Raw genomic sequence first — 23,942 nt, 5'->3', positions numbered from 1 at the left:
GAAGAAGTGCAAGGGAAGGTCTGCAAGATGGTTGTGAGACCTGCTGTGATGTATAGTTTGGAGATGGTGGCGATCACAAGCTAGAGGTGTCAGAAGATGCTAAGATTTTCACAGGTAGTGACCACAATGGTCAAGATTAGAAATGAGTACATCAGAAGGAGAGCTCATATTGAACGCTTTGAGGACAAAGTCAGAAAGGCAAGGTTGAGATGATTTGGAGATGGTTGGAGGGGAGAGTAGATATATTGGGCAAAGTATGTTGAAGATGGAGCTGCCAGGGAGGAGGAAAACAATTCATGGGACATCGTGGAGGAGGGCATGCGGAGGGTTGGTGTGACACAGGAGGATGCCACGGATATGTAGATCAGCAGTCCCCAACCCCCGGGCCATGGACTGGTCCATGACTCATCTGGTACTGGGCAGCGAGAGTTGAGGCTCGGGTGTGAAATTTATGGTTTTCAGGGTTTTTATCGTTAACTCGGTTTCCCTGGGTCTTTTCCCGTGTGTTATGAATAAATCTTCTTTTTTTGTTTCTGTTACTGGTTTTATTTTGTTGTATTGATCCATGACACCTTAAAGGCCAGTCCGTGAAAACATAACATAACATAAATATAACATAAACCGGTCCGTGGCGCGAAAAAGGTTGGGGACCGCTGATGTAGATGATCCACTGTGCTGACCCCTAAAGGGAGCAACTGGAAGAAGCAGCGTTCCAGCAGTGATACTCAGGTAGGTTGAGGCAAATAAACAGTGTGGTCTTCTGCTGCTACGAGATGCTCTTCTGCATACCAATCTCTCCATTCTCCTCTGACCTCCAGCATCAACAAGGCATTTTGCCCAGTTTTGGACAACTCTCTGTAAACCCCGGAATGGCTTGTGTGGGTAAATCCCAGAAGATCAGCAGTTTCTGAAATACTCAGACCAGTCCATCTGGCAACAGCAACCAATTTAGACCCTTTCAGGGCAGTCACATGCTTACAATCTGCAGAACAAGCTAATACCAGAACTGCTTTAATCTCAAACTAAGATCGAAGAAAACTTCTGGTAACTTTTTAGTTTCAAAGGCAGTTGACTTTGTTTTCGGTCACTAGTCACCATCTCTGAACTCTCCACCCAATTTAGATCCCCCGCTTTTATCCCTTTTTTCCTTTGACTCTCCTCTGCTGCCTTCCCCCTTCATTTAAATTCTCCTCTCTCTTTGTCATTCTCTATGCTCTTTCAGTGCTTGAGCTTCCTCTCCGTATTTACATTTATCATTTCAGGCATTAAAGGAGACACTCCCAGCCTTGCATAGAGCTTAAACCCATTGCAATTTATTCGGAGATTACAAGCATGAGGGATGAAACAACAAGAGTGAAGAATACGTAGAAATATTCCACTGGCCCTGAGAAATGAATTTATCTTCTAGAGAAAGATGGTAAAAGTGTGATGATGCTTTTGCTAGGTGGAGAAAAGAATACAGAAATACATTACCGAGTCTTCTTGTCCTCCCTTCCACTCGCTTCCACTTTTTAGCTTTACTGTAAACAACCAAGTGCCAGTAAAGGAACCAAAATTACAACCAGATGCAGACCACAAGAACAAGCTCAGAGCAGCCAGGACACAAACATGCACATGTTAGTGAGAGCAGGAAGAAGGAGTGTGGAAATAAATAACACAAATCAATGAAACACATGTTCTTTTAGTGTGTGTGTGCCTAAAGTATGCCAATAAAAACAGAACAGTCATATAGTTATCAATATGTCGTCCCTATCCACAGACATGTCTTCTATATTTCTATGGGTTTGAGCTCAGGTTTGCGAAAGTGTCTCATGTTGGCCCCTGGTTGGGAGGGTTTGAAGGGGGCCTGGGCTCCGTAGGGTTTGGGCAGAGGCAGCCGAGCGTTCAGCGGGATGTACGCGTTGGGACGTGCTTCGGCTGTGGTGTACTCTCCATTAGGTAACTGCCTCCACTCCTTTTCAGCAAGCTGCACACACACACACACATGCAAGAATGTACCAGAAGCAGTTTTAATATTTGATGTAAGATTGCTTGACCTTGGAGTAAATACTTCAATTTCAAATGATCCTGAATTTTAATCAAGTAAATGGAATAATCAGTTCTGCATTTTTTTTTTAATATCTCAGCATGAATGCAAAAGCAAAGATGAACAGTCGAGTGCATGAGCTCGGGACAACAAAGCTGATTAAAAGTTTAATTTGTGTTTTTTCCTCCTGTTTTTCTTCATATTATACCTCCAGTGATTGAAAACACACACGACGTGTGCAGAATTTCATATTTTGGATTAAATCCTGAGAACAGCAGCACTTGCAATTATTACTATTTTTTTAAATTTTACTCATTATATTATGATTTATTTTATTTTTTAAACAAAAAAAAAAAAATCAAGAAAAAACGGTCCACATTTCTGGTTATTAATGAGGTTGACAGCCTCCACTGGATCACTGAGTGCACGTTCCCGTGAACCTTTCCTCAAATGACGAAAACCAAAAGGAATGTTGTGTAACTGAAAAGCACAAAGCAAGGCCTGCCTGTTTGAGAATAAAGGTGGTCGTGCCGACTAAAGTACAGTCATTTTGGTTTGCGCATTTTCATCTTAAACCAGATACTACAGCTGACATGAGGTCATCTGTGCGCCCTGGCACACAGTGTGTGAACCAAACCATGGATTTAGGGGAATTCACTTTGATATACAAGCTGTTAACAACTTTATTTACCTCTCCTTAAAGTCTTATTAATAACAGTAGGTATAATAAAATAAAAAGGAATAGCTGCTGATGTTGCTTGTTGTGCATCCTGGAGCACTGATGTGTGGAGAGCAGTGAGGAATTTAGACCAGTTTACCTAGCTTCCTATGAAAATATGCCACCCTTACTTCTCTGCTATCAAAACAGCATTTTTTTTCTTCCAAAAGTCTTGAGCCAATCATCATTTCTTTGTATTTTTTCCCAAGGAGCCAGACTTTCTTGTAACTTTTTCTTTTTAAAGCAGTCTTCAGTTCTCCACACCTTTTAAGTTATGCCAAAAACTGTGACATTTTTGGTTTAAATCCCCAGTGTGTTTGGAGAAGGGCAGGAGAGAGGTCATCTGTAAAGCACAGCGGAGGCTCTGTTATGGTTTGGGGCTGCACTTCAGCCAGTGGCGTTGGGGGTCTTGGTGAAATCAGGTGAAAGCAGATCAGCACAGTCATACTGTGATTCACCATGCAATATCATCTGGAAAGCATCTGATTAGCTAGTTTCATTTTTCCATTTTGAAAATGATTGCAAACACACTGGATACATACCTACATAAAAACACTATCAGTCATGCATTGGCATCCGCAGAGCCTGGACCTCAACATTACCTCATTACCTAAACAGAGCCCCGAATGTCCTTCAAGAAGCCTGGAGAACTATTCCTGAAGACTACTTAAAGAAAAGACAATAAAGTGCCTACGAGGGCTCAGACATTTTTTAATAAATCGCTGCACCTTTTTCCCATTTTCCCAACAAAACATAAAGAAATGAGAGCTGGCTTAGTTTAGGTATAGTACTGTGTTCACCCCATAGTACTTCTATGAGTAAATGCAGATTGGTAAAACAACAAATTGTGCAAATGCTTGTGCATATTTTTGGAGCTCTTTCCTTTAAAGCTGCTTACATTTTACATATCACGAGCTTTTGGGGGTCTGCTGCTTCGCTCAAGGACACTTGGACAGATTTATTTCTCGTTTTTTGTGAGGGGGGGAGGATTTACAGTGCATGCTGTGACTGTTTATCACCACACAGCTACTTACTGTTTTCTTGTTACTTGTGACCTTATTAGCTAAACAGAAAAAAGCACAAAAAGTTCAGTTTTTATATATGGGTCTGTGTGCAGATTAAACAACAAGATTTAATGTGTTATTAGTGAGCCTCAAATAACTCCCTGGGATATTTTGTAAAGGGACAGACCCAGGCTGTTTGCCTGTACTGTTAATATTCAACAGCCTCCTATTCGAGTTAATGACACATGACCTTAAAAGTTTTTTGCATACTGTGTTAAAAACTAGCACCAGGGTGAAGTCACTGAAACTGTTAAGAGGCTGACTAAATTGATTTGATCCTATTGTGGCTGATGGATATATTTGTAACCATGGTGAGCTCCTGCTGAGAAAAAAGAGAAAAAAAAATCAAGTTCAAGTGAACACGCATCCTCACGACACTCCAGTCCTCTCTTTGACTTTCACCACACCACAGCATGCAAATTAACTGTGCCTAAATCTCACGGACACTTCAAAGAGATGGCGATTTTCTCATGCATAAAGTTTATCCGCTGGCATGTGATCTGAGGAGGGCACACAAAGCGAGAAATAATGGCTCTGACCGCGAAAAACATATCAGAAACTGCCAAAAAATAAACATGAAGAAATATCTGCAGACATTTTAAGAAGTTTAAAATGCACAACTAACAATGACACCCCTCCAAAATTCTTCAGATACACACTAATATTTCCACATCTGCAGGTTCCTTGCTGTTACTTGTTTTGGCTATGTGCTTGCAATTTACTGTGGTGTCTTTTTTGATCAGTAGCTATAATAAAAAGGGGAGAAAACAAATGGCTGCAGGCAGCTGGACTGGTTTCAGACAGAGCTGATCTGTGTATGTTCTCCTTCTTTGTGTAGACAGCCGCTAGTTTTGTTTGTCACCCGTTCAGCCTGTCATTTCCTGTCTTTTTGCAGTTTCTAGTTCGAGTCTGTGTGTGGGTAGCTCTCGCTCACGCTTTCACTCACAGCCTTTTTGCTCTGGAGAGTCTTAATCGACTCCTGCCCCTGCAATGTGTCCCTGCTGCACTCTTCTCTTTGCCACTCTATCTTCTTTTCTTGTCCCTCAGTGCTCTAATCAATTTCTGACCAGTGATCTTTGTGAGTCTTGTGTGTTTCTTTACCCTCTCTTTCTCCTCTTTGTCCCTCTGTCTCCTCTTCTTGTCCCGGAGCATCTTCCTCCACTCCTCCTCTTTCTCAGGGTATGGTGACAGGCCCTGCTCCAGCCGCCGCTGGCACTTGTCCATCTGGAAACACAGGACAAATGCAAGGAACATTCACTTTGTATTCCTTTCACTTTGTCCACTCTGCACTCTCCTGGCCTGATTCAATTTAAGCTGCACCCAAAAACAGATGGTTGTATTAGTGTCAGAATCCAGGCAAAATTAAGCCTTGGCATTTTCTGCTTCTAGCTGTGTCTGCGGTGCACTGCAGGCAGACAACTGCAGGGATTCTTCAGGTTATTAACACAAATCTCCTGAAATATATAGAAGGAATGAGGGAAATCCAGTCATTTTTACCTGTTTATTTATTTATTTTTACTGAGAAAGACAGCAGTGGGGTTTCTGTTGAGACCAGTTTCTGATTTTCAGCATTTCTTGGTTGAATAACGCGATGGTGCCTCATTATTTTCATACTTAAGCTCAACAATTATACTAATTATGATAATGGACTGATTGCTGAGTCACTAAAGCATGTATGAAAAGTAAAGCCTGTGAAGAAGTGCCTTAAACTTGCATTCTCCCTAATTGCCAGCAGGGAGTGGCTCTTGTAGTTTCCAAAAAAAAAAAGAAAAAACAAGTCCAGTTCTCATGAAATTTGTAAGAAAATGACCCTGAAGCGATCTATGATCTCAGTAAACGGCTTCCGACTTCGGCTGCTTCCTTTAGTGGTCACACAGTAGATCATCTCTATATATCTCACCCTATCTCTAGCATTCTTCTCTGTCACACCCACCCTCTGCATGTCCTCCTTCACTACACCCATGAATCGTCTCTGCAGTCTTCCTCCTTCTGCCTGGCAGCTCATTAGTGACTACACTCTTTAGTTACTACGCCTCTGCACATCACCCTTGTTCTTGAAAATCGGTACCAGTACACATCCCTGGGCATCCTCTCACGCTCCAGGATCGTGTTAAACAATCTGGTCAGAAAGTCCACTCCTCACCTCCACAGGTAGGTTATCGGGACTCTTCATCCTCTTCATAGCTGCCCTCATTTCATCCTTACTAATCCTCTGCATTTCCTGATTCACAAACTTTCCTCCAATTTGTCCTCCGTTCTCTCGCATTTTCCTCAATTAGGAGCTCCTCAAAGGACTCCTTCCATCTTCAGTACACACTGTCTTCACTCATTAGTAAGACCTCAATAAACACTTTCTTAAATAATTTATGGACGCCGTTTCAATTCCTATTTTATACGACATGTTGCTCACTTTGTAAACCGCTCTACCATTTTTACTAAAATAGATACATATGAGTAGACAAGATGTTGATGATCAAATGGTCAAGTTGAGGTTTCAAAGTAGCAGTCCACAATGTCCTGATGGCTATCGCAGCAACATTATATATAATGTGATCAAATATTTACTATAAAAAAAGAGTAAGCTTTCTGTAGTATTCTCACTTTTTTAGCTTATAGTTTTTGTTGTACATTTGTTGAACTCACATTAACCTCTACCTGGTGAACATGTAGAGACTGATTTAGCTAAATTATGACAAACAGCAGCAGTTCATAACTAAATCGATAGTCGAGCTACTGTTAGTCAGAGCCACTACATACACATTACTTACCCTTAATGGAAGCGTAAAAATGTAATAAGCCTCTTTGGTTGCTATAGTTACAGAATACACTGTAATGCTAGCTGCTACTTGTTAGTACTTAGCTTGCAGTTAGCCTGATTGAAAACCTCCTTCTTTGGTCTAAAATATGAATAATTGATGAAAGGGAATGAAATAATAATTAAAGTGGATCACCAAGTGTATTTACACATTTCAAATGTGTAAATACGTCCATCTATTCAGGCATTTTCTTCCTGCTAAATATTGTTCTCATAGATTCTTTACAGAAGAGTAACTTGGCCACCCATGAGGTTCAGTTAGAAAGACGTAAGGTTATTCTAAGGACATAGGCAAGATAAGGCTATAGGCAGCAAACTTTTATTTTCTGTCTGATTCGGTTGATTTGATTTGGCAGTTTCACACCAGGCACCTGCAATAATATACCAAAAAGATTTGTGATGTTTAGTTGGAATTGAACCGTCAACCTTTTGTTAGCCAAGCAAATATATAAACCAGTATACTATAAAGCCATAGATTAAAGCATACATAAATTCTGTAAATATTGAACTGCTAGATACTGATCCCACAGATTCTTAATAAAAGATGGACATTGTCACCCATGAGTAAGGTCTAGTTATGAACTCTCGAGTTGAAAGTTTACGCTGTTTTGAGACTGGATATGATGAGCCAGTGCTCCCTTCGATCATGATCAGTGAGTAGAAATAAAAATAATGGGAAAACCAGTGGGACACTGTGGAGTTGCACATCCAAGAGCTCGGTGTAGATTTCTGGATCCCTTTGTTGTGGCTACATGTGTCCCCCCCTGACCTGTAGCTCCTTCTCTTTGATCTGTTGTTGTAGAGATAAAGCAGCGGCTTGCTTCATGGAAAGTTCTGCAGAAATGGCCATCATACGGTGGTTGGTGTTGATTATGTTAGTTCGGAGCTCATTCAGCTGGAAGCAGAGAACACATAGACAAAGGCACAGAGCAGATCATTCTTCATAAATGTTCAGTGTCAAGCTAATCAGAGAGTGTAATGTAGTCTACAGGTCTAGTGTACTTTGTCTTGCCTCTGGGATAATGTTTTCAGGTCATTTGTCCTATTCTCAGAGATCCAAGTAAACCAATTTAAACTAAAACTGATTTTCATTGTTGATTAAGGTCAAACAACAGGGTCAATGAGACCTCATGAATTTCCTCTTTAACTTTCAAACCTCACCAGTTAGAAATCCCCATGTCATAGTACTGGGTCTGTGACCCAGTGTTTCTAAGTTTCTGGACCACGTGGTCATCCTGCAGAGCTCCTTCGTGTGCCCTCCTGAACTGGTCCATCTCTGCCGCAGGGCACACCTCCTGCTTTCTGAACTGCTAGGTCTTTGTTTTGGACTCTTGTGCTCCTTGTTTCAGTGGTTTTGCTCTGATCATTGTCACGCCGTCCCTGTTTGCTGTGTGTTTCCATGTTTCCCTCATCTCTCTTGTTAATTCTTAGTGACAAATATCTAGTTGTTTATTTCTAGTTTTTTGTTCCTAGTTTCTTGTTTCTGAGTTTTCCTTTTTTAGTGCTCTTATGTTTAAGTAGTCACAGCAAAGGAGCTACTCAAAGTCCTGTGTTTGGGTTCTCCCTCACATGCCATACAGTAATACATGACACCCCAAGATTTTCTCATGTTAACGTTTACTTAGCAAAGGAATTTTACTGTCACGTTCTTGGGAACGCAACATCCCAGTACACCTGGAGGGAATTTCATTAAATCTAGTTAGTTTGACTTGAGGATGAACTGATGAGAAGTTGGTGGTCAAATATCACGTATACAAAAAACATTTTTTCCCTTCACTTAAGAATTAATAGACTGGTTTCAACAAAATATAACAGCACTGTCTGAGAAGATGACAAATGATGAAGAGATGGTCTTTTAGGTTAACTACAATGTGACACCATGACGTTCTGCAAAACCACCCAGGACCATTGACCTTATTTCACATTTGGATGAATGCTGAATGAATGACACTAATCTCTGTGCTCCGCCTAATAGATCCCCTTAAGGTCTTCAAGCAAGGATGTAAACTGCAACTACAGTAGTTGCCTGTCTGCTGTGTGAGGAAATTTGAGCTCAAGATTTTCTTCATTTCAAATTAAATTCCTTTCAGTGCTACTGGTACTTATTTCTACAAATGATTATGGGTTATGAAGCTTGTTCCACTAGCTTTTGATGAGGGTATTTATAGCCGAAGAGGAAAAGAAGAGCAAGTGGGAGTGCAAAGAAACTGTAATGCTCAGTGAACTCCCAAATGCTCACTCTGCACGCTCCTCACATGGGCTGCACATGCTCCTCAAACAATGTGTCAGTGTGTTCGTGAGGGAGACAAAGAGAGAGATAAAAGACCACGCTGTAGATAACGGGTGAATAATATGTTTCTCTGTATCTGACAGTATATTGTATTGTGTGGGAGTGTGTGTGTTTGTCTCTGTATCATCCTATCTGTGTCTATATGAGCAGAGCTTCTTCTATATGTATATACAAGAGTCTACCTTCTTTGCCAGTGAGAGTCTGTCCTCTTGGCAGTTCTCAGCTTGCTCGCTGAGTGGCTTTGAGAGCCGGGTCACCTGGTCCACCAGGAGTTCTTTTTCCAGCAACTGCCTCTCGCGCTCAGCTAGATTCACCTCAAGCTACAGTGCAGAGACAGAGCGGAGACACACCTTTTTTGTATTCCTTTTGAAAACGTTTGCAATAAAGTAGTATTTTAAAAGTGTCGCGTACCTGTTCAATTTTCTTGGCCAGTTCTGCCGTTGATGGGTCTTTGCCCTTTAGCTCTTTGTAATCAACTTTTCGCTTCACACCCTCAAGTGTCTTGTCCCTGGCTTCTGACAGCTGAGAGACAGAAAATAAGAGAATTACAGATGAAAACAGACAACAAATTGACTGTGGCAGAAGTCAATAAGCTATTGTCACTTGTATCTAGTAATTTCCAAAGGTAAATAACCGGAAAATACACAGTAAGAATCTAGAATTAGTCTGTGTGTGTTTGAGTGCTTTGTCCTCCATGGATGGAAGGTACTCATTGCACTGGGGATTTAAGGGCTTTCTTTGCTAAACATAGTGCCTACATGGAAGCTACTTCCTGCTACATGACAAGCCAGTGGCAAACCGTGATAAGAGAAACCACAGTTTAAAAGCTACAACATCCCTCCAAGGGCCTGTTTTTTTTTTCTCTGACATCCCCAAAGACAGCAGAAATAGAAGGGGAGGCAAGGATACACACAAAAGGAAAAAACACACAAAGAAGATGAGGCAAAAGGCTCAGAAGCAGACAGGATGACAAGGCGTTAAAGTTAAGTGAAGGGGCAGGGCAGGCATGTTCGATCAATGCCTTTAGCTAATGCTCATTCTGAAACAGCTGCAATTAGCGAGTGGAGACGCGAGTTAGAGGTTTGCCAGAGTTAAAAAAAAAAGTGCACATGACCTACAAAGTGCTTAAATGAATGACAGAAAATTAACATATAGAACATTAATTAAAGTTTTGACCTGTCTAAGAATAATGAATGGGTGCCTGCTTTGCTTTTCTGGTCTGGTCCACATGGACACAGTGCCACTGGTTTAACGCTACTCGAGTAACATGCAGGACTGGAAATGCACCATGAAATGCAGCAATGTCATAAAGACTGGAAGGCAGAAAAAGGCTAACAAGAATTAAAAATTACAGTGGAAAGTTTAGGAAAATACCAAATAAACCAGACTGAATTCAGGAGAAAGTATTACGGATTTGTTACTGAGCACTCAAAGCATTTTAAATGAATGCCATAGCACTTTATGCATCTTACATCCATGGCCCAGAGGACCTGCAGGAAACACACACAGGTGCAGAGAAAACATGCAAACTCCACATAAAGAAGGATCAAGCCAGGAACGAAACAAAATCATAAAGACACAATGTTACCTCAAAGCTACGACTGGTCAGTCAACGTCATGAGAAAAAGGCTGTTCTGATTATTAAGACAAAGATAAATAGTAACTCAGGTGCCCACCTAACCTCAGCGGGGGCTTGAGATGGAAATGGGCAATTAAGAAAGCTGTAGTATCTTAACAGTGAAGTTAATATAAATGCCCAGGGCCCCATTAAAGCAAGATAAAGGCAGGCTATATATATATACAAATAAAAAAAATATGAATCTCAGCTGATCAAGGAGCCATGACAGGCAAAATAAAATGAATGTAAGCAGAAAATAGAAACAATGAAAAAAAAAAAGCAATCAGTTGATAGAAGACAGAAAAAAGGAAAATACATGAGAAATATTAATAGTTGCCTGCGGACACTGAAACAAATATAAGAGAAGAAGAAGTGATTGATTATACAGTACGAAGTAAAGAGAGAAGAGTTGAAAAAAGAAAAAGAACACGTGGAATAAAGTACAGAGGCGGTCTGACCTGACACGACTTGCCTTATGAAACAGCAGTTTCAGCCCAGTCAACCATACTGAGTATAGAGGTGTGTGTGTTTGTGTGTGGATATATGCAGCAGTGTAGGTTTACGCGCCTGCATCTAATGTGAGCGAAGAAAGACAGTCCGGAACAAAGTGATGATTCCCATTTTCCCGTCCTTCATAGGTGGGATTAATGAAGCTTCTCTCCTATAGTTGGGCAGCGAGTCTGATTAAAACAGACATGGGTGATCAGCCTATTAAAAAGCCTACTGTCATATGACTCAGGTTTTAACTTAGTATTAAAGCTGTCATGTGATAAGCCAAGGTGTGAGCTGGGTTAAAGTTACTGAAAAGTGAAGACAGAGATAAGAGTGGAGGAAATGTACTTGGAGAAAGTGATAAAAGACTGACAGACAGAGGAAGATAAAGTGAGAAGGAGCAAAAGAAAGGCCAGAGTCAGAAAAAGGAGCGAGCGATAGGATGTGAAAGCAGACAAGAAAGGCAGAATTAAAAAGACAAGAGATGCTGAAAAACAGGAACTGGGGCTGACCAAGAGGGACCCGGGAAATGTGCACTTCTCACAGAGAATATGACTTTGACAACAAAAGCCTATTCGTGGTATGAGGAGTTGAATACGTGATTACATCATCTGAAAGCTGAAATTAAGCAACATATCTGATTCTGTTCCCAGCTCGACATGCAAATGAAGGTCACCAAATCATCTAGTGGGAATACGAGCTGAAGTAAGACTTAGAAATCCATCAATTCTGATGTCAGGCTTCTCAAACAAACCTTAAAATAAAGTGCTTAATTGCAGTATATAGTACCGCATAGTACCCAATGCCAAATAGCGTTTCAGAAGTATTATTACGCTCAAATTCTTCGTCTGCTTTAAACAATTGCAACTGAGCTCAGCAGATCATGTTGGAATTGGAGCTAATAAATGCTGGACGACTTTTACTTTAATTGAAATTACTCCACCGCAAAAAAAAGAGGGAATGAATTGCGACTGGAAACGGTTGATGGCTACACTGGCAGGATCCTGACTACTGCGTTAAGCTTGATTTTTTACATGCGATGAATCCACAATGAGACCGTCCACAAAGCACTAGATTGGTGGTGGGCTTTCTGTGCACTTGAGTTTTTTTTCTCAGTGCTGAGCTGATCATGTTAAGAGTTGGAGCTAATAAATAATTAACAACAGTTACTTTTACTGAAATGAAAAAGAAGACTTTGGGGATTATAAAACACAGATAGTCAGAATCAAGAAACAGCTATATGGCTACAGAGGCAGAATACAGAGTATTCCGTTCGCAATGTCAGCAAGCTGGATGCTATTACAGCCTATTGCATTTTGTTTCATGGATGCAATGTCTTTGCACTAATCAGTATTTTGTGTTTATTGGGAATAATTTCACCAAGAGGTCCAATTAGAGTTGTTAAATGCACACTGATTACTGAGGGGTGTATTATAAAGCAATATTAATGAGTCAGTGAACTGTACCAAGCTTTAAGGCTCTCTTTTTATCTGGCTGTATCACCATAGTAACTCATGATAAACACATAACCTGCTCCCAACCAGGTTATGTGTTCAGAGTTTGGGTTTAGAATCAGCTGAGAGTGTTGATTGGTTATATAAGCACCTCATAGGGTGAAGATCTGGTCCACTGTTCCATGGCCAGGACGGAAGCATTGCTGCTCCTGAATACGAGGCTCAACAATCAGTCGGAACATTCTTTCCAGCACCCTGGAATAAATTTTCCCTTGGAGGCTGAGCAGTGTAATACCACCAGAGAGCTTTCTAACTACCCCAGTGACCTCTGCCAGTGCAACCGGTGAGGCTTTCCCTTATTCTTCAGGGTCTGTCTCCTCCACACAGGAGATTTTGGCTGGGTTCAACAGTTCCTCGAGTGCTCTTTTCACTGCCCAAAGATATTCCCAGTCTAGTTCAGCAGAAAAGCCCTGCTTTTCTTCATGGAGACCTGCTGAAAGTCCTCTTCTGTGGCCTCCCATGGACTCCTCTCACAACTGAGCTTTTGCTTCCACAAGTGCCAAAGCCACAGTCTCTCTGATGCCTGTCTACTGCTTCAGGAGACCCCATGGCCAAGCAAGCACAGAAAGTGCCCTTCAGCAGACTGACAGCCATGCGGGTCTGCAGGATGCTACCACGACAGACACTGATAACTTTATACTTTCTGTTATTTTACACATTGAGCATTTTTGCTAGTTTTTCTTCCTGCTTTCAAATAGGCTAAACTTAATTAATATAGTAGGTCCAGTGGGAGCATGCTTTACACCACTGCATCTGAGACTTTGCATTGCTCTTGGTGATCTAAGGCTGGGATGCAGCTGCTCGGCCATGGAAATCCATTCCTTGAAGATCTCTATGCACTGTTCTCGAGCTAACCTGAAGGCCGCATGAAGTTCGGAGGTCTGTAGCGACTGACTCTGCAGAAAGTTGGCAACCTGTGCGCATTATGTGCTTCAGCATCTGCTGACACCTCTCTGTGATTTTATATCTAAGGATAATTTAGCAGTTCGTAACCAGCTTCTTGTGACCTCTTAATCCTGATTGCCAATGTTAGGGTGAGTGAATCCAGATAATGGAAACATTTCCTGTGTATGGTGAACTGACTTGGTAAAATAGGGCTGAAGTAAACATTGAAATTTCAAGTAATAGTCAAGAATAACTCAGAACAAGAAATGACGAGGAAAGTAAACAGAAAAGAACTATCAAAACCCAGGAATCACGACAATAATATTGACAAAATCAGCACATACACCACAAATCACAGCAAACACCAAACTAATCTGTAAAAATGTCTTTGTCTAAATAAATCCAGATCTTTTTACAGTTTAATGGCTGATGAAAGAATGAAAGAAAAGTTTTTTACTCAAGAAATGTTTTTTTTTAACTCAGAGCTTTAAATGAACTTCTTTAGTTGTCAAATTCCGACTGCGACAAATATGTACTCGATTCTGACTTGACTGATTAATCTGTGTTGCACCCTCATATGTAACCACCCTAAGTCACTTAAACAGTACATGATGGATGGCACAAAGTGTGTCTTTGATACCCTCCCTCTCCTCTCCCCACTCTTCAATCAATCTTCTCTTTTCTCTGTAGTGCCCTCTCTTGTAGCATTTTTATAGCCGTCCTCTTCCTTCTAGTCGTATACACACTGACGTTCGTCTTTCCCTTTGTATTCATCTGTCTCTGTTCTGCCTGCTTGCCTGCCTCTGTATTCTTCATCTGACAGTCACAAATAATAGCTGCTTTCTTGGCTCATGACTGCAGTAAAACATTGTAGATATGACAGCATCCGAGCAGCCTACCATTAGCATATCATTTACATAAATTCAGCTCAGGTTGAAATTAACATGATGGCTTAAAAAGCTTCATAATAGATGCTACACCGAATGCCTGAAAGTGTAACCATAAAAAAACAAATAATGACCTTATTTATATACAACATCCACAGATTGGTCTACAAAAAGCCTTGTAATTAGATAAGAGACAAAGGGACAGATCAGTAAAGCATAAAGGTCAGCAAGTTAAAACAGGAGGAAAATCATATTAATATAATAAGATGATGTAAGGGTAATTAGAAAAATATGGGAGTAGAGCAGCTCAAAGGAATATTTATATATTTATGAGGACCAAGTACAAGTACAACTTAAAACAATGTCAAATAGAGGTGGTTTTTTCTTTTCTCTCTCTCTTTTTTTTTTGAAATGTCTAAACAATGAAATCAAAATGAAGAAATATAGCCACCACATTGACCGGGTCACATAATGCAACTAGGAAGGAAGAAATAAAAGCCAGATGTACATTTTGACAGGAGATTTACAAGACGATTCAAACTCTGCCAGCATGCATTTATCAGGCAAGTCATTCCACAGCCTTGAAGACTCTGACAATGAAAAAGCCCCAGCTTTCCACTGTGAGATGTACCAATGGTTATAAAGTATGGGTTAGGCCTGCAGACAACCTCAGGCTATAGAAAGACAACTAGGGTGAAGTAAAACCATACATAACTTAAAATAATCACTGGTTATTTAGAATTAATGACCCCACGGTTTAACCACAAGCAAAACCAACTAAGTAAAGTGGCGAGTACCTGATAACATTGTAACAATACAAAAGAAGCAAAAAGCATTTAATTTGTACTGAAAGAATTTGGGTTTTTCATTGTGTTTGGAAAACAGATGGAGAAACTGTGACTGGAAATCTGTTGTTTGATCCATGAATTAACTTCGTGATGGTTCCACAAAAATATGTCACTGCTGAATTATTGTATCGCTGTACCGGAAATACATTTAACGTACATCCCAACTCTCAAGAGTGGCATTTCACGGTGTTGCTGTGTGGCTGACAAGATTAAAACCAAATATGCACGACTCTGAAGCTCCCCAAAAGTTGATTCTGTTCATTGGGACGCAGCGTTTTCAGTGGGAGAAACGTTCATCCAAGTGACTTCTTCCGTCTCAGCTGACTGCAAGTTTCCCCAATCTTATAAACAGTACATTTGCATAATGACTGAAACTAGCACCACTGAAGGAACAATGGGCTGTGAGGTCAGTTCCTAATCATAATATGCAAATTCTCATGACCACTGATCAACAACCACTGATCAAGGCCCACTCTGAAGCAGCAGCAAGGAACTTAACCTGGGCAGACAGTAGGAATTTGCTAACTAGCAAACCACATGGGAGACACGGAACATACACACAGCAAGTGGGAATGAGGCACAAAGAATGGGAGACATAGACAAAACTACAAAAACTACAGACATGCACAAGTCACGGAAGGCAACAGTTATCCTAATGAAACAGGAAGTCACAGGAAGACAGCTTAACTTAAAGAAGGCAGGAAGACTAGACAGGGGAGAAAATACAGATGAGACTGGGACATCAAGGAACTCAGATAATCTGGGAAGATGAGACAAAGGGAGTTAAACTAGACATGAAAGCACAGAGGGTAAAAGACCACCAAAGCAAGACAGGAAGTAATTAAGCAGATGACAGACAGAAAGGTGAACAAATACTGAGAAATCACTGACTTCACATATGACACACCAAGGACAAAACAGAAATGGGACTAGGACAGCCTGGGTACGAAAGGGAACTAGAAACATAGATATCAAAATAATAAGTACTGGGAAATAATATTACATTCAAGAGACTAAACAATCCAGACCTAGAAGGTAAAACACTTTAACACTGCATTTCAGTCTAATTCCCTCATGAATTTCAATGACACACTTGGTATCCATGTGAACGGAATTTTCATAACTGGTAATACTTGACTACGATTTACCTCTCTCACATTCACATGAGTGTTTGATTTAACGTGAACAGGCTTTGGTACACTTGCGCACTCACAGAAAGTGGATTCACCCTCACTACATTATTCTGTTTATGTGCCCGTTTGATTTATACATTGTCTTTGCTTGATTTTAATCCAGTACTTGCTTTACCACTTATCTTTGTGTATCATATGACCTTTTTTTTTCAGAATTTATACAAAGTTGAGGGTTTTTTCTTGCTCTTTTTGCTCACTACCTGTTCCCTCCATCCAATATACATGAACTTCCACACGCATACTGTCAAAGCGATTTTATTCGCAAAGGGTTTCCCAGTAGTAATTGGTTCCAGACAGATTGGACGAAGATTTAAGAGGGACAGAATATGACTCACCACCATAGGGACAGTGCTATCTGTCACCAGCTCCACCCTATTATAAATCCACAACTGACTGTGTCTTTGTATGTCTGTGGGATTGCTCATGCAACTGTGCATAACAGAAGTGTAACCAGTCATTAGATGACTGTTTGTTCATCGACATTTAGATTTCACAAACGCTGCGCAGATCTCGGTGTGCGCACTGATGCGTGTGCACCTGTACGCGTTTGAGACGTCGACGCATCTCATAAACAAGCAGCAAATTTAGATTCCGACCCCAACCTCTGTTTATTTTGCTGCAATTAAAATTCCTCAGAGCAAATGGAAGCCTCAGAGTATATTGAACTTCAATAGTTTCACAGATGGCCCAATCTATCTTTGTCAAAATTTCCCATCAAAGGAAAGGGGGGGTCTGTCTGCAATGAACAGATAAACTGGTCACAGATGAATACAAATACACAATATATATGATAAATCGACAGCAAGGCAGTTGCGTGGAGATTGAATTCGCATAGAGAATGAATTTGCAGGGAGAATGAATTGAGCTGGTGAGCCTCCTGCAAAAGTAGAGACCCCCATGATTCACTTTTTTGTACCCGGGGGAGCTAGACGGCTGTACGAGTGAAAACTGTAATTTAGAAAATGATTTGCTGTTTACACACAGATGAGAGGGAGAAGTATTAAATAACTGGGTGGCTGAATGGCAAGAGAGAGGAACAAACATGGACTGATAAACTAATCAAGGAGATAACTGTTGATACTAAAAGTTTCAGGAGAAGCACGTCTATTCAAACGTGATAAAGCTAGTCTATAGCCACGACAGCAGCTTTGTGAGGATGTGTGCTCAGCTACAGCAAGGCTTCAGATAAAATGCTCATATTAACATTGCTAAAATGGTGTTTCACTACAGTGTTTCTCATCTTACTTCAATATGTTAGCATGTTAACATTTGCTAAAGAGCAAAAGTACATCTGAGGCTGAAGGAAACAGTATTTGTTCATTAACCTGTGAATCAAACATAGACCTTATATGAAAGATGGATATTAGCTATTATCAAGTAGCACGTCTGTTTTTAAAACTTATAAATGACCTCAGGAAACACTTTATTGGTCTCACTTGCTATTTTCAAATCTTATTTGATACAGTAAAGTTCATTTTGTAAAATGATAGACCCATTTTAAGTAAAATACATGAGAAAGATGGGTATGCATTACAGTGTGGCTACCTTGTGATTGACATATGCTAACCTATGAGCAGACAGTGTCCTCTGTTTTCTCAGTTAGATACACCCAGGGTGTGATTTTTGTTTTCTGCTCACCTGCAGTGCGTCACGCTCTCGTACCCACATTAGCAAATCTTTGGACAGGACGAGAGGAAGCTGGTTCCACCTATTAACATCAGCAGCATACTTTTGGAGTTTTGGTTTTGACTCAATAGATGTGTGAAAATAAGCCTGCTCTGTAATGTGCTGGTCACAGGTTTTAAGTGTGAATGATGCAGTGAATGATAGTCAGGTCAGGGTTGGGCTGTCCGCACAGAAGAGGGGCCGTTCCTCTCTATTGGCCGATTATAGCATCTCCAGCAAAACTTCCAAACTGTGCATATCATTTTTTTTCAGAACAGCCCTTCATAGGCAGGTATTCTAACTGCAGGATGCCAGCGACAACAGCCCAAGTGCATAACTGCAATTCAACAAGTTTAATAAAAACGTTCAGAATTCAAGTTTGTAGGAAATTATGATGTAATTTATTAGGCAACTGGTTTACAGTCAGCAAGAATATTTATAGGATAAATACCATGTTGAAACAGCAGTGGAATAACAAAAAGTTCCAGATCACCTTCCCCGCCCTAAAAGTGCTGAAAGTGAAAGTCAGATATGTTTTAGACACAATGTTCAGAATTAAACTTTACTAACAACCAGAAATGCCAACCTGATGGTACCGGTCAAGGTAAAGTCAGCAGGATTTGTGCTCTAGCCTCATAAAAATATGTATGAAGTTTTAATAAGTCCAACTGTTGCTGAGATATTTCAGTCTAGCCCAAATAGACCAGGCAAGCTGCACTGTAATCCTCAGAGTCAGAGACCTAACATCGCTGAAAATATCCAAATACATAGTTAGTTTGTGTGAGGAAGAAGAACATAACAAAAGGCTGAAGTTGTGAACACAAGTGAAAGAAAAATCCTGGTGGAAACAATAAAATTCAGAATTTTGTGTAAAAAAAAGTGTGGGAAAGAGTAAAGAAACTAATGAAACATGAGTGAAAGCAAAAAGATGGCATCATCAGGGCTCCTTGTAGCAAACGATAAACAACAGAAGGAGTAAACAGATGGACAAAAAGGAGAGGGGTGTTTTTCAAATGAGCAGCACACGGTGAAGTCTTATCCAACGCTATGTTCATCCAAAAGAGCATAAGACTCGGATAACATACGCCTGGTCCAGCAGCAACTGTAAGCCAATCACTCTGATCCAGAGAGGTAACACACCCAATCCCATGATGTAGCTGCTGGAAGGGGAACTCGGTGCATGTTTGTGTGCCTGTTTCAAATTTCTCTTCGTCTCTGTGTGCACAGTGTTATCGCTTGGGTTTTTCCCCTTTGTTTTAGATACTTATCTTCTTTCTGAGTATCCGTGTGTGTCTTGAACTTTATTTGGCAAGTGTCCATCCTTAAAATTTCACTCCATTAAGATCTGCTCAGCAAAATGAGGCTCTCATCTGACAATAGGGAAGAAAATTCCCCCCAATCTTCATCCCTGTGTGGCTATTTCAAAATATTTTGTTTTAAATTGTGAATAGATGCATGCATTCTTCCACTAGTTTGTCTAAGCAGACACTTCTCAAGCATAATCAGTCTTGATTATGGTCAAACTAAGAATGTTTACACTTTAATGAGCACTGAGCCCTGTCATTAAAGTAAAGCGAAAGCCTTCCCACACAGCATGTTTACTAGAGTAATTCAGAAGTCTCATTGTGAGATGAAATGCTGAACGTGTTTCAAAACAAGGACCTGCTTATTAGTGATGTTCTGAGTGTCTCCACCGCTCTACGGGTTTTATTCTAGAGCACTGCACTTAACTGTTCTTGCTGGAGTTCCCCTGGCTTGACAGAGACAGTAAAAGTTGAGCAATAATCTGTAAAATCTCTGACACCATTCAACTCACATACACCCGCAGCCGTACACTCCCTCGGACCTCTACGGATAAAAAATAAATCACGTATATTATTTTTATGACAAGGAGTAATGGGAACACACACACCTAACTGGACAACGCATGGAAGCGCTGTTGAAGAAAGTCCCTGGTTTGCAGATGGACCAGGCATGCTAACGCGAACACACCTACAGACACCACATGTGCCAGAAGATTCTCAGGAAAATCTGCACTTTCACGGCATCTCTTTTTTTTTCATGCTAATTGGCAGGTTTAACTACATTCAGAGAGGATTTTGAATCCACGAAGCAAAGGCATTTCATGATATAGTCATGGTCGTACTGTTGGAGAAATGTGGGCAGCAGCGTATTGCACTTCAGGCACCAATTAGCAGATATATCAGCAAAATGCCACTATGGAAAGCGCAGGGGCATTTTATAGGATGCAGTGCTCATTCAGGATTATATACCTGATGGGTGGCTCTAACATTAAGCAATGCAAAACTGTCTTGAACTGTACAGTATGATTCATTTCCAGTTTTCATTTCTTGTTAATAAGGAATAAAAGAAGATAGTGAGAAAAGAGAAGTGGGTGTTGTGAGACTGTTGCCGGAACACTGTCAGCACTGTTTACACAAGAAAAATGAGTTTAATGAAGGATTTCTACATCTACATAGAAATCTGTGCATTCTCAAAACCTGTTAAGCATGCAATAAGTAGACACATTTTTCCTCCTACTCTATAACTTCTCAGGTAATTAGTATGCATTTCCACAAGTTTGGTGTAATTGCTTCCTTTGTGGAAGGACTGTCAACCGTCTGTGTGAGGGTGAGTGTGTAGGTTTATCTAATGTTTTTCTACCTCTATTTGGAGCATTGTAATCTCCTCCTCCAGTTTCCTCTTGAGGAGTACGTCTTTCTTCTTCAGGTCTATCTGCCTCTTCTCCTCATTAATTGCTAACTCCAAGTCTCTCATGTCCTTCTCCAGGGCCTCCAGAATCGAGTTTCTTTTAGTGATAGCTGCCTCCTGGATGTTCACCTTCTCATAGTAGCTACACAGAATCTCTTCATGTTCCAGGAGCTGGATTCCTCTGTAGATTTGAGAAGTGCATATAGTATATACGAGCTTTAGGTCATTATGTAAGCATTCGGGTAGCAATTACTTGAGCTTTAAGCTATGAACATACAGGAAGTTGCGCCGCTGTATGGCAGCTTCGTGATTCTTGTTCATTTCCAGCAGAGTCTCCTGCTGATGGCTGATCATTTGTGTGAGCTTCATTAGTTCCAGTTTGTTGTCCTCACACTCCTGATTTATCTGGCACTGCTTCCCGGCAGCCTACAACAAGTCAGAGAGAAAGAGAAAGTAATAAGCATGTTCACAGCATCAGAAACAAGATCGGCACAAAGCACTTAATGACCCTCAGCAAGTCCGTTCTAATTATTTTATATTTTAATGGTCAGTGGGGTTCAGTGTGACAGAACTTACGTATTAGATTTAATACGGTACATGTTATGCATTCATTCTTTTAAAGTATTTCTTCCATGTTTGCCCTTTTTTTAGATACTTGTGTTGTCCTTTAGTGTGATGGGGAGAAATGCAGAACACGCCATGGTCAAGCACAGACCATTTAGTCAGTGTCCTCTGACTATTAGAAGTAACAGGACAAGCTGGCAAAACGAAGCTAAATAACAGGTGGTGCACCTAATTGGAGGGAAATCTAACAAAAACAAACAGGGAAGACCAGAACAAAGACCAGAAGTAAGACTAACCGAAACGCAAAAAACCCCCAGGTCATTTCAAAAACACATCACTGTTATCCACTAGTCATCGCTCATCAAACTCAAAGCCAGCTCTGCGATGAAGGTTTTTTGGGCCAGAGGTATCACAAAACACAGACATAGCACTGAAAGAATCCTGAATCTAAATCTGTGGGAGAATTCTGCAACAGCAAAGATGGTACAATTAAAACATCCAGGAGAGAAACCTTCTTAAAATGTCATTTGGGTAATCAAAGTCAGGAATCACATTTTTCATAAATATTTACTATACATATAAATGGAATTAATGTTATTTTCTAAAATGTTTTAAATAAATGATCAATATAAGTGTCCATAGGTGTTCCATCACTATCATCATCGTCGTCTACATACAGCTTGTTCTGCTTTCTGATGTCTTCTTAGCTATGCCTAACAAAGAGGACTGCGAGAGCCAGCAGATAAAACAGAAACCTTGATTATTGCACCTGATCACATGCTCTCAGAAATTCAGCAGCATATCAGTTTTTTAGACCCTTCATTTCAGTCGAGTCTCAGAAACTTAGGTGTTATATTTGACAGTTCAATGTCTCTTGAGAAACACTCTAAACAACTTGTCCGGAACTGTTTTTATCATTTAAGAAACATTTCTAAACTCAGACTGCTGGTGTCAAAGGCAGAACTTGAGATGATTATTCATGCTTTTATCTCTTCTCGTTTGGATTATTGTAACGGTCTTTTTACGTGTCTCAACAAATCAGCTCTGGATCGCCTTCAGTCTGTACAGAATGCAGCGGCAAGACTTTTAACTGGTACAAACAAGAGGTCTCACATTACTCCAGTTTTGGCTTCTCTTCATTGGTTGCCAGTAAATTTTAGGGTTCATTTTAAAATTTTAGTTGTAACTTTTAGAGCTCTGCACGGTGAAGCTCCCCAGTATATCTCTGACCTGTTGAAACCTCATGCTTCATCCCGAGCACTTAGGTCTTCAGGTCAGAGGCTACTGGTGGTCCCACGTACTAGGTTTAAAACACGTGGGGATCGGGCTTTTCAGGCACTGGCACCTAGGCTGTGGAACTCCCTGCCGTTGTCTTTACGCTGTCTAGACTCTACTGACTCCTTTAAAAAGCAGCTGAAGACATTTTTATACAAACGGGCTTTTAATTAATTTTAACTTGTATGTCTGATCTTATTGTGAAGCACTTTGTGATTTTTATCTGTGAAATGTGCTATATAAATAAATTTTACTTACTTACTTACTTACTTACAAATTAAAAACCTTTTTACCTTTTTTGTTTACAGTGATAAACAACAACAAAAAAAAAAACACACGTTAATCTTTACTCTTTTTAATATAAAATGCTAGCAGTGACTTCACCCCTGTCTTATCTGTGTCTGTATACAACTTTGGATGTCTTGCAGCTCATTTAATGTTTGTTTAAACTGTCTAAATTGTGATACCGCCATACTGCAAAGCGTGTGTGTGTGTGTGTGTGTGTGTGTGAACCTTGGAAATGTCATTGCGTAGCTTGTCCCTTGTTTTCGAAGTATTAGAGATCTTCATACGAGCCTTTGACAGTCCTCTGAAATAGACGTACGTATATAAAGGGAAAAATATAAAAATTACACACAGGAACTCAATAAAAATGATGTCCATACATAACTGGTTGCACACAGCTGGACATTGTAACTTTTAAAGAATCAGGATCTATTATAATGCTATTATAGTATTTGATTATTACCACGAATCCTAAACACACCTGTCCTTGTTGATGGCAATGGTGCGCTGGATTTCCGATTCATTTTCCAGGACCTTAATCTGCTCCGTCAATTCCGTGATCGTCTGTGAGGCCATCTGCTTCAGCTTGACATACTTTTTCTTCTCTTCCATAACCATATCGCACAGCTTAGAGTACTGTAATATTCTAAGGTAACAAAACACAGATTAGTAATGAACACATTATTTATCTACAACACACACTCCCAATCCAGAACAACTTCTTTACATTTTACACTGATGTTTTGTATTTATTCTTCTTAGACTTTTAGGTCTATGCGCGCTTGTTAAGTAAAGTATGGACAGAAATGTTGTCATTAACAGATGCTATACTCCCAACAGAGTAATCTTAATATCAGTGACTCATAATCATTATAAGTGATCAGTAGATCACAAAATTATAAAAGAACCAAAGTCTCACGTGGTTTAAAATGAATTTTAGGGCGTGTGTGCTGTGACGAACGACAGCTAAATATGAGAATAGAGAGGAGATACACTGTCTGATTCCATGTCAAGTGCAACCACTTCAAACTGAACTCTGCTGCTTTGCCCTTAATGAATGCATTTTTTAAAAATCTGCTTTTATACTGGGT

At 40.2% G+C, this 23,942-nt stretch overlaps 1 protein-coding gene across 1 annotated transcript in view; it reads right to left on the bottom strand.

The window, feature by feature from the left end:
* Window positions 1-1,291: 1,291 nt before the first annotated feature.
* The window catches only part of ccdc146 (coiled-coil domain containing 146), a 54,106-nt gene continuing 31,455 nt past the window's right edge, over window positions 1,292-23,942 (bottom strand). Inside the window, exons 15-23 of the mRNA XM_039600898.1 lie at window positions 23,333-23,497; window positions 23,080-23,155; window positions 21,005-21,153; window positions 20,680-20,908; window positions 9,325-9,435; window positions 9,096-9,233; window positions 7,393-7,518; window positions 4,910-5,032; window positions 1,292-1,966 (exon numbers count right to left, since the gene is read on the bottom strand). Of these exons, the coding sequence (XP_039456832.1) occupies window positions 1,769-1,966; window positions 4,910-5,032; window positions 7,393-7,518; window positions 9,096-9,233; window positions 9,325-9,435; window positions 20,680-20,908; window positions 21,005-21,153; window positions 23,080-23,155; window positions 23,333-23,497 (1,315 nt within the window). The 3' untranslated portion in view covers window positions 1,292-1,768. The remainder of the gene's footprint in view (window positions 1,967-4,909; window positions 5,033-7,392; window positions 7,519-9,095; window positions 9,234-9,324; window positions 9,436-20,679; window positions 20,909-21,004; window positions 21,154-23,079; window positions 23,156-23,332; window positions 23,498-23,942) is intronic.

This window comes from Oreochromis aureus, linkage group 17, assembly GCF_013358895.1.
Source record: "Oreochromis aureus strain Israel breed Guangdong linkage group 17, ZZ_aureus, whole genome shotgun sequence".
Taxonomy (NCBI): domain Eukaryota; kingdom Metazoa; phylum Chordata; class Actinopteri; order Cichliformes; family Cichlidae; genus Oreochromis; species Oreochromis aureus.
Note: the sequence above shows the minus strand (reverse complement) of the source record. Positions and strands in the feature narration are given on the sequence as shown.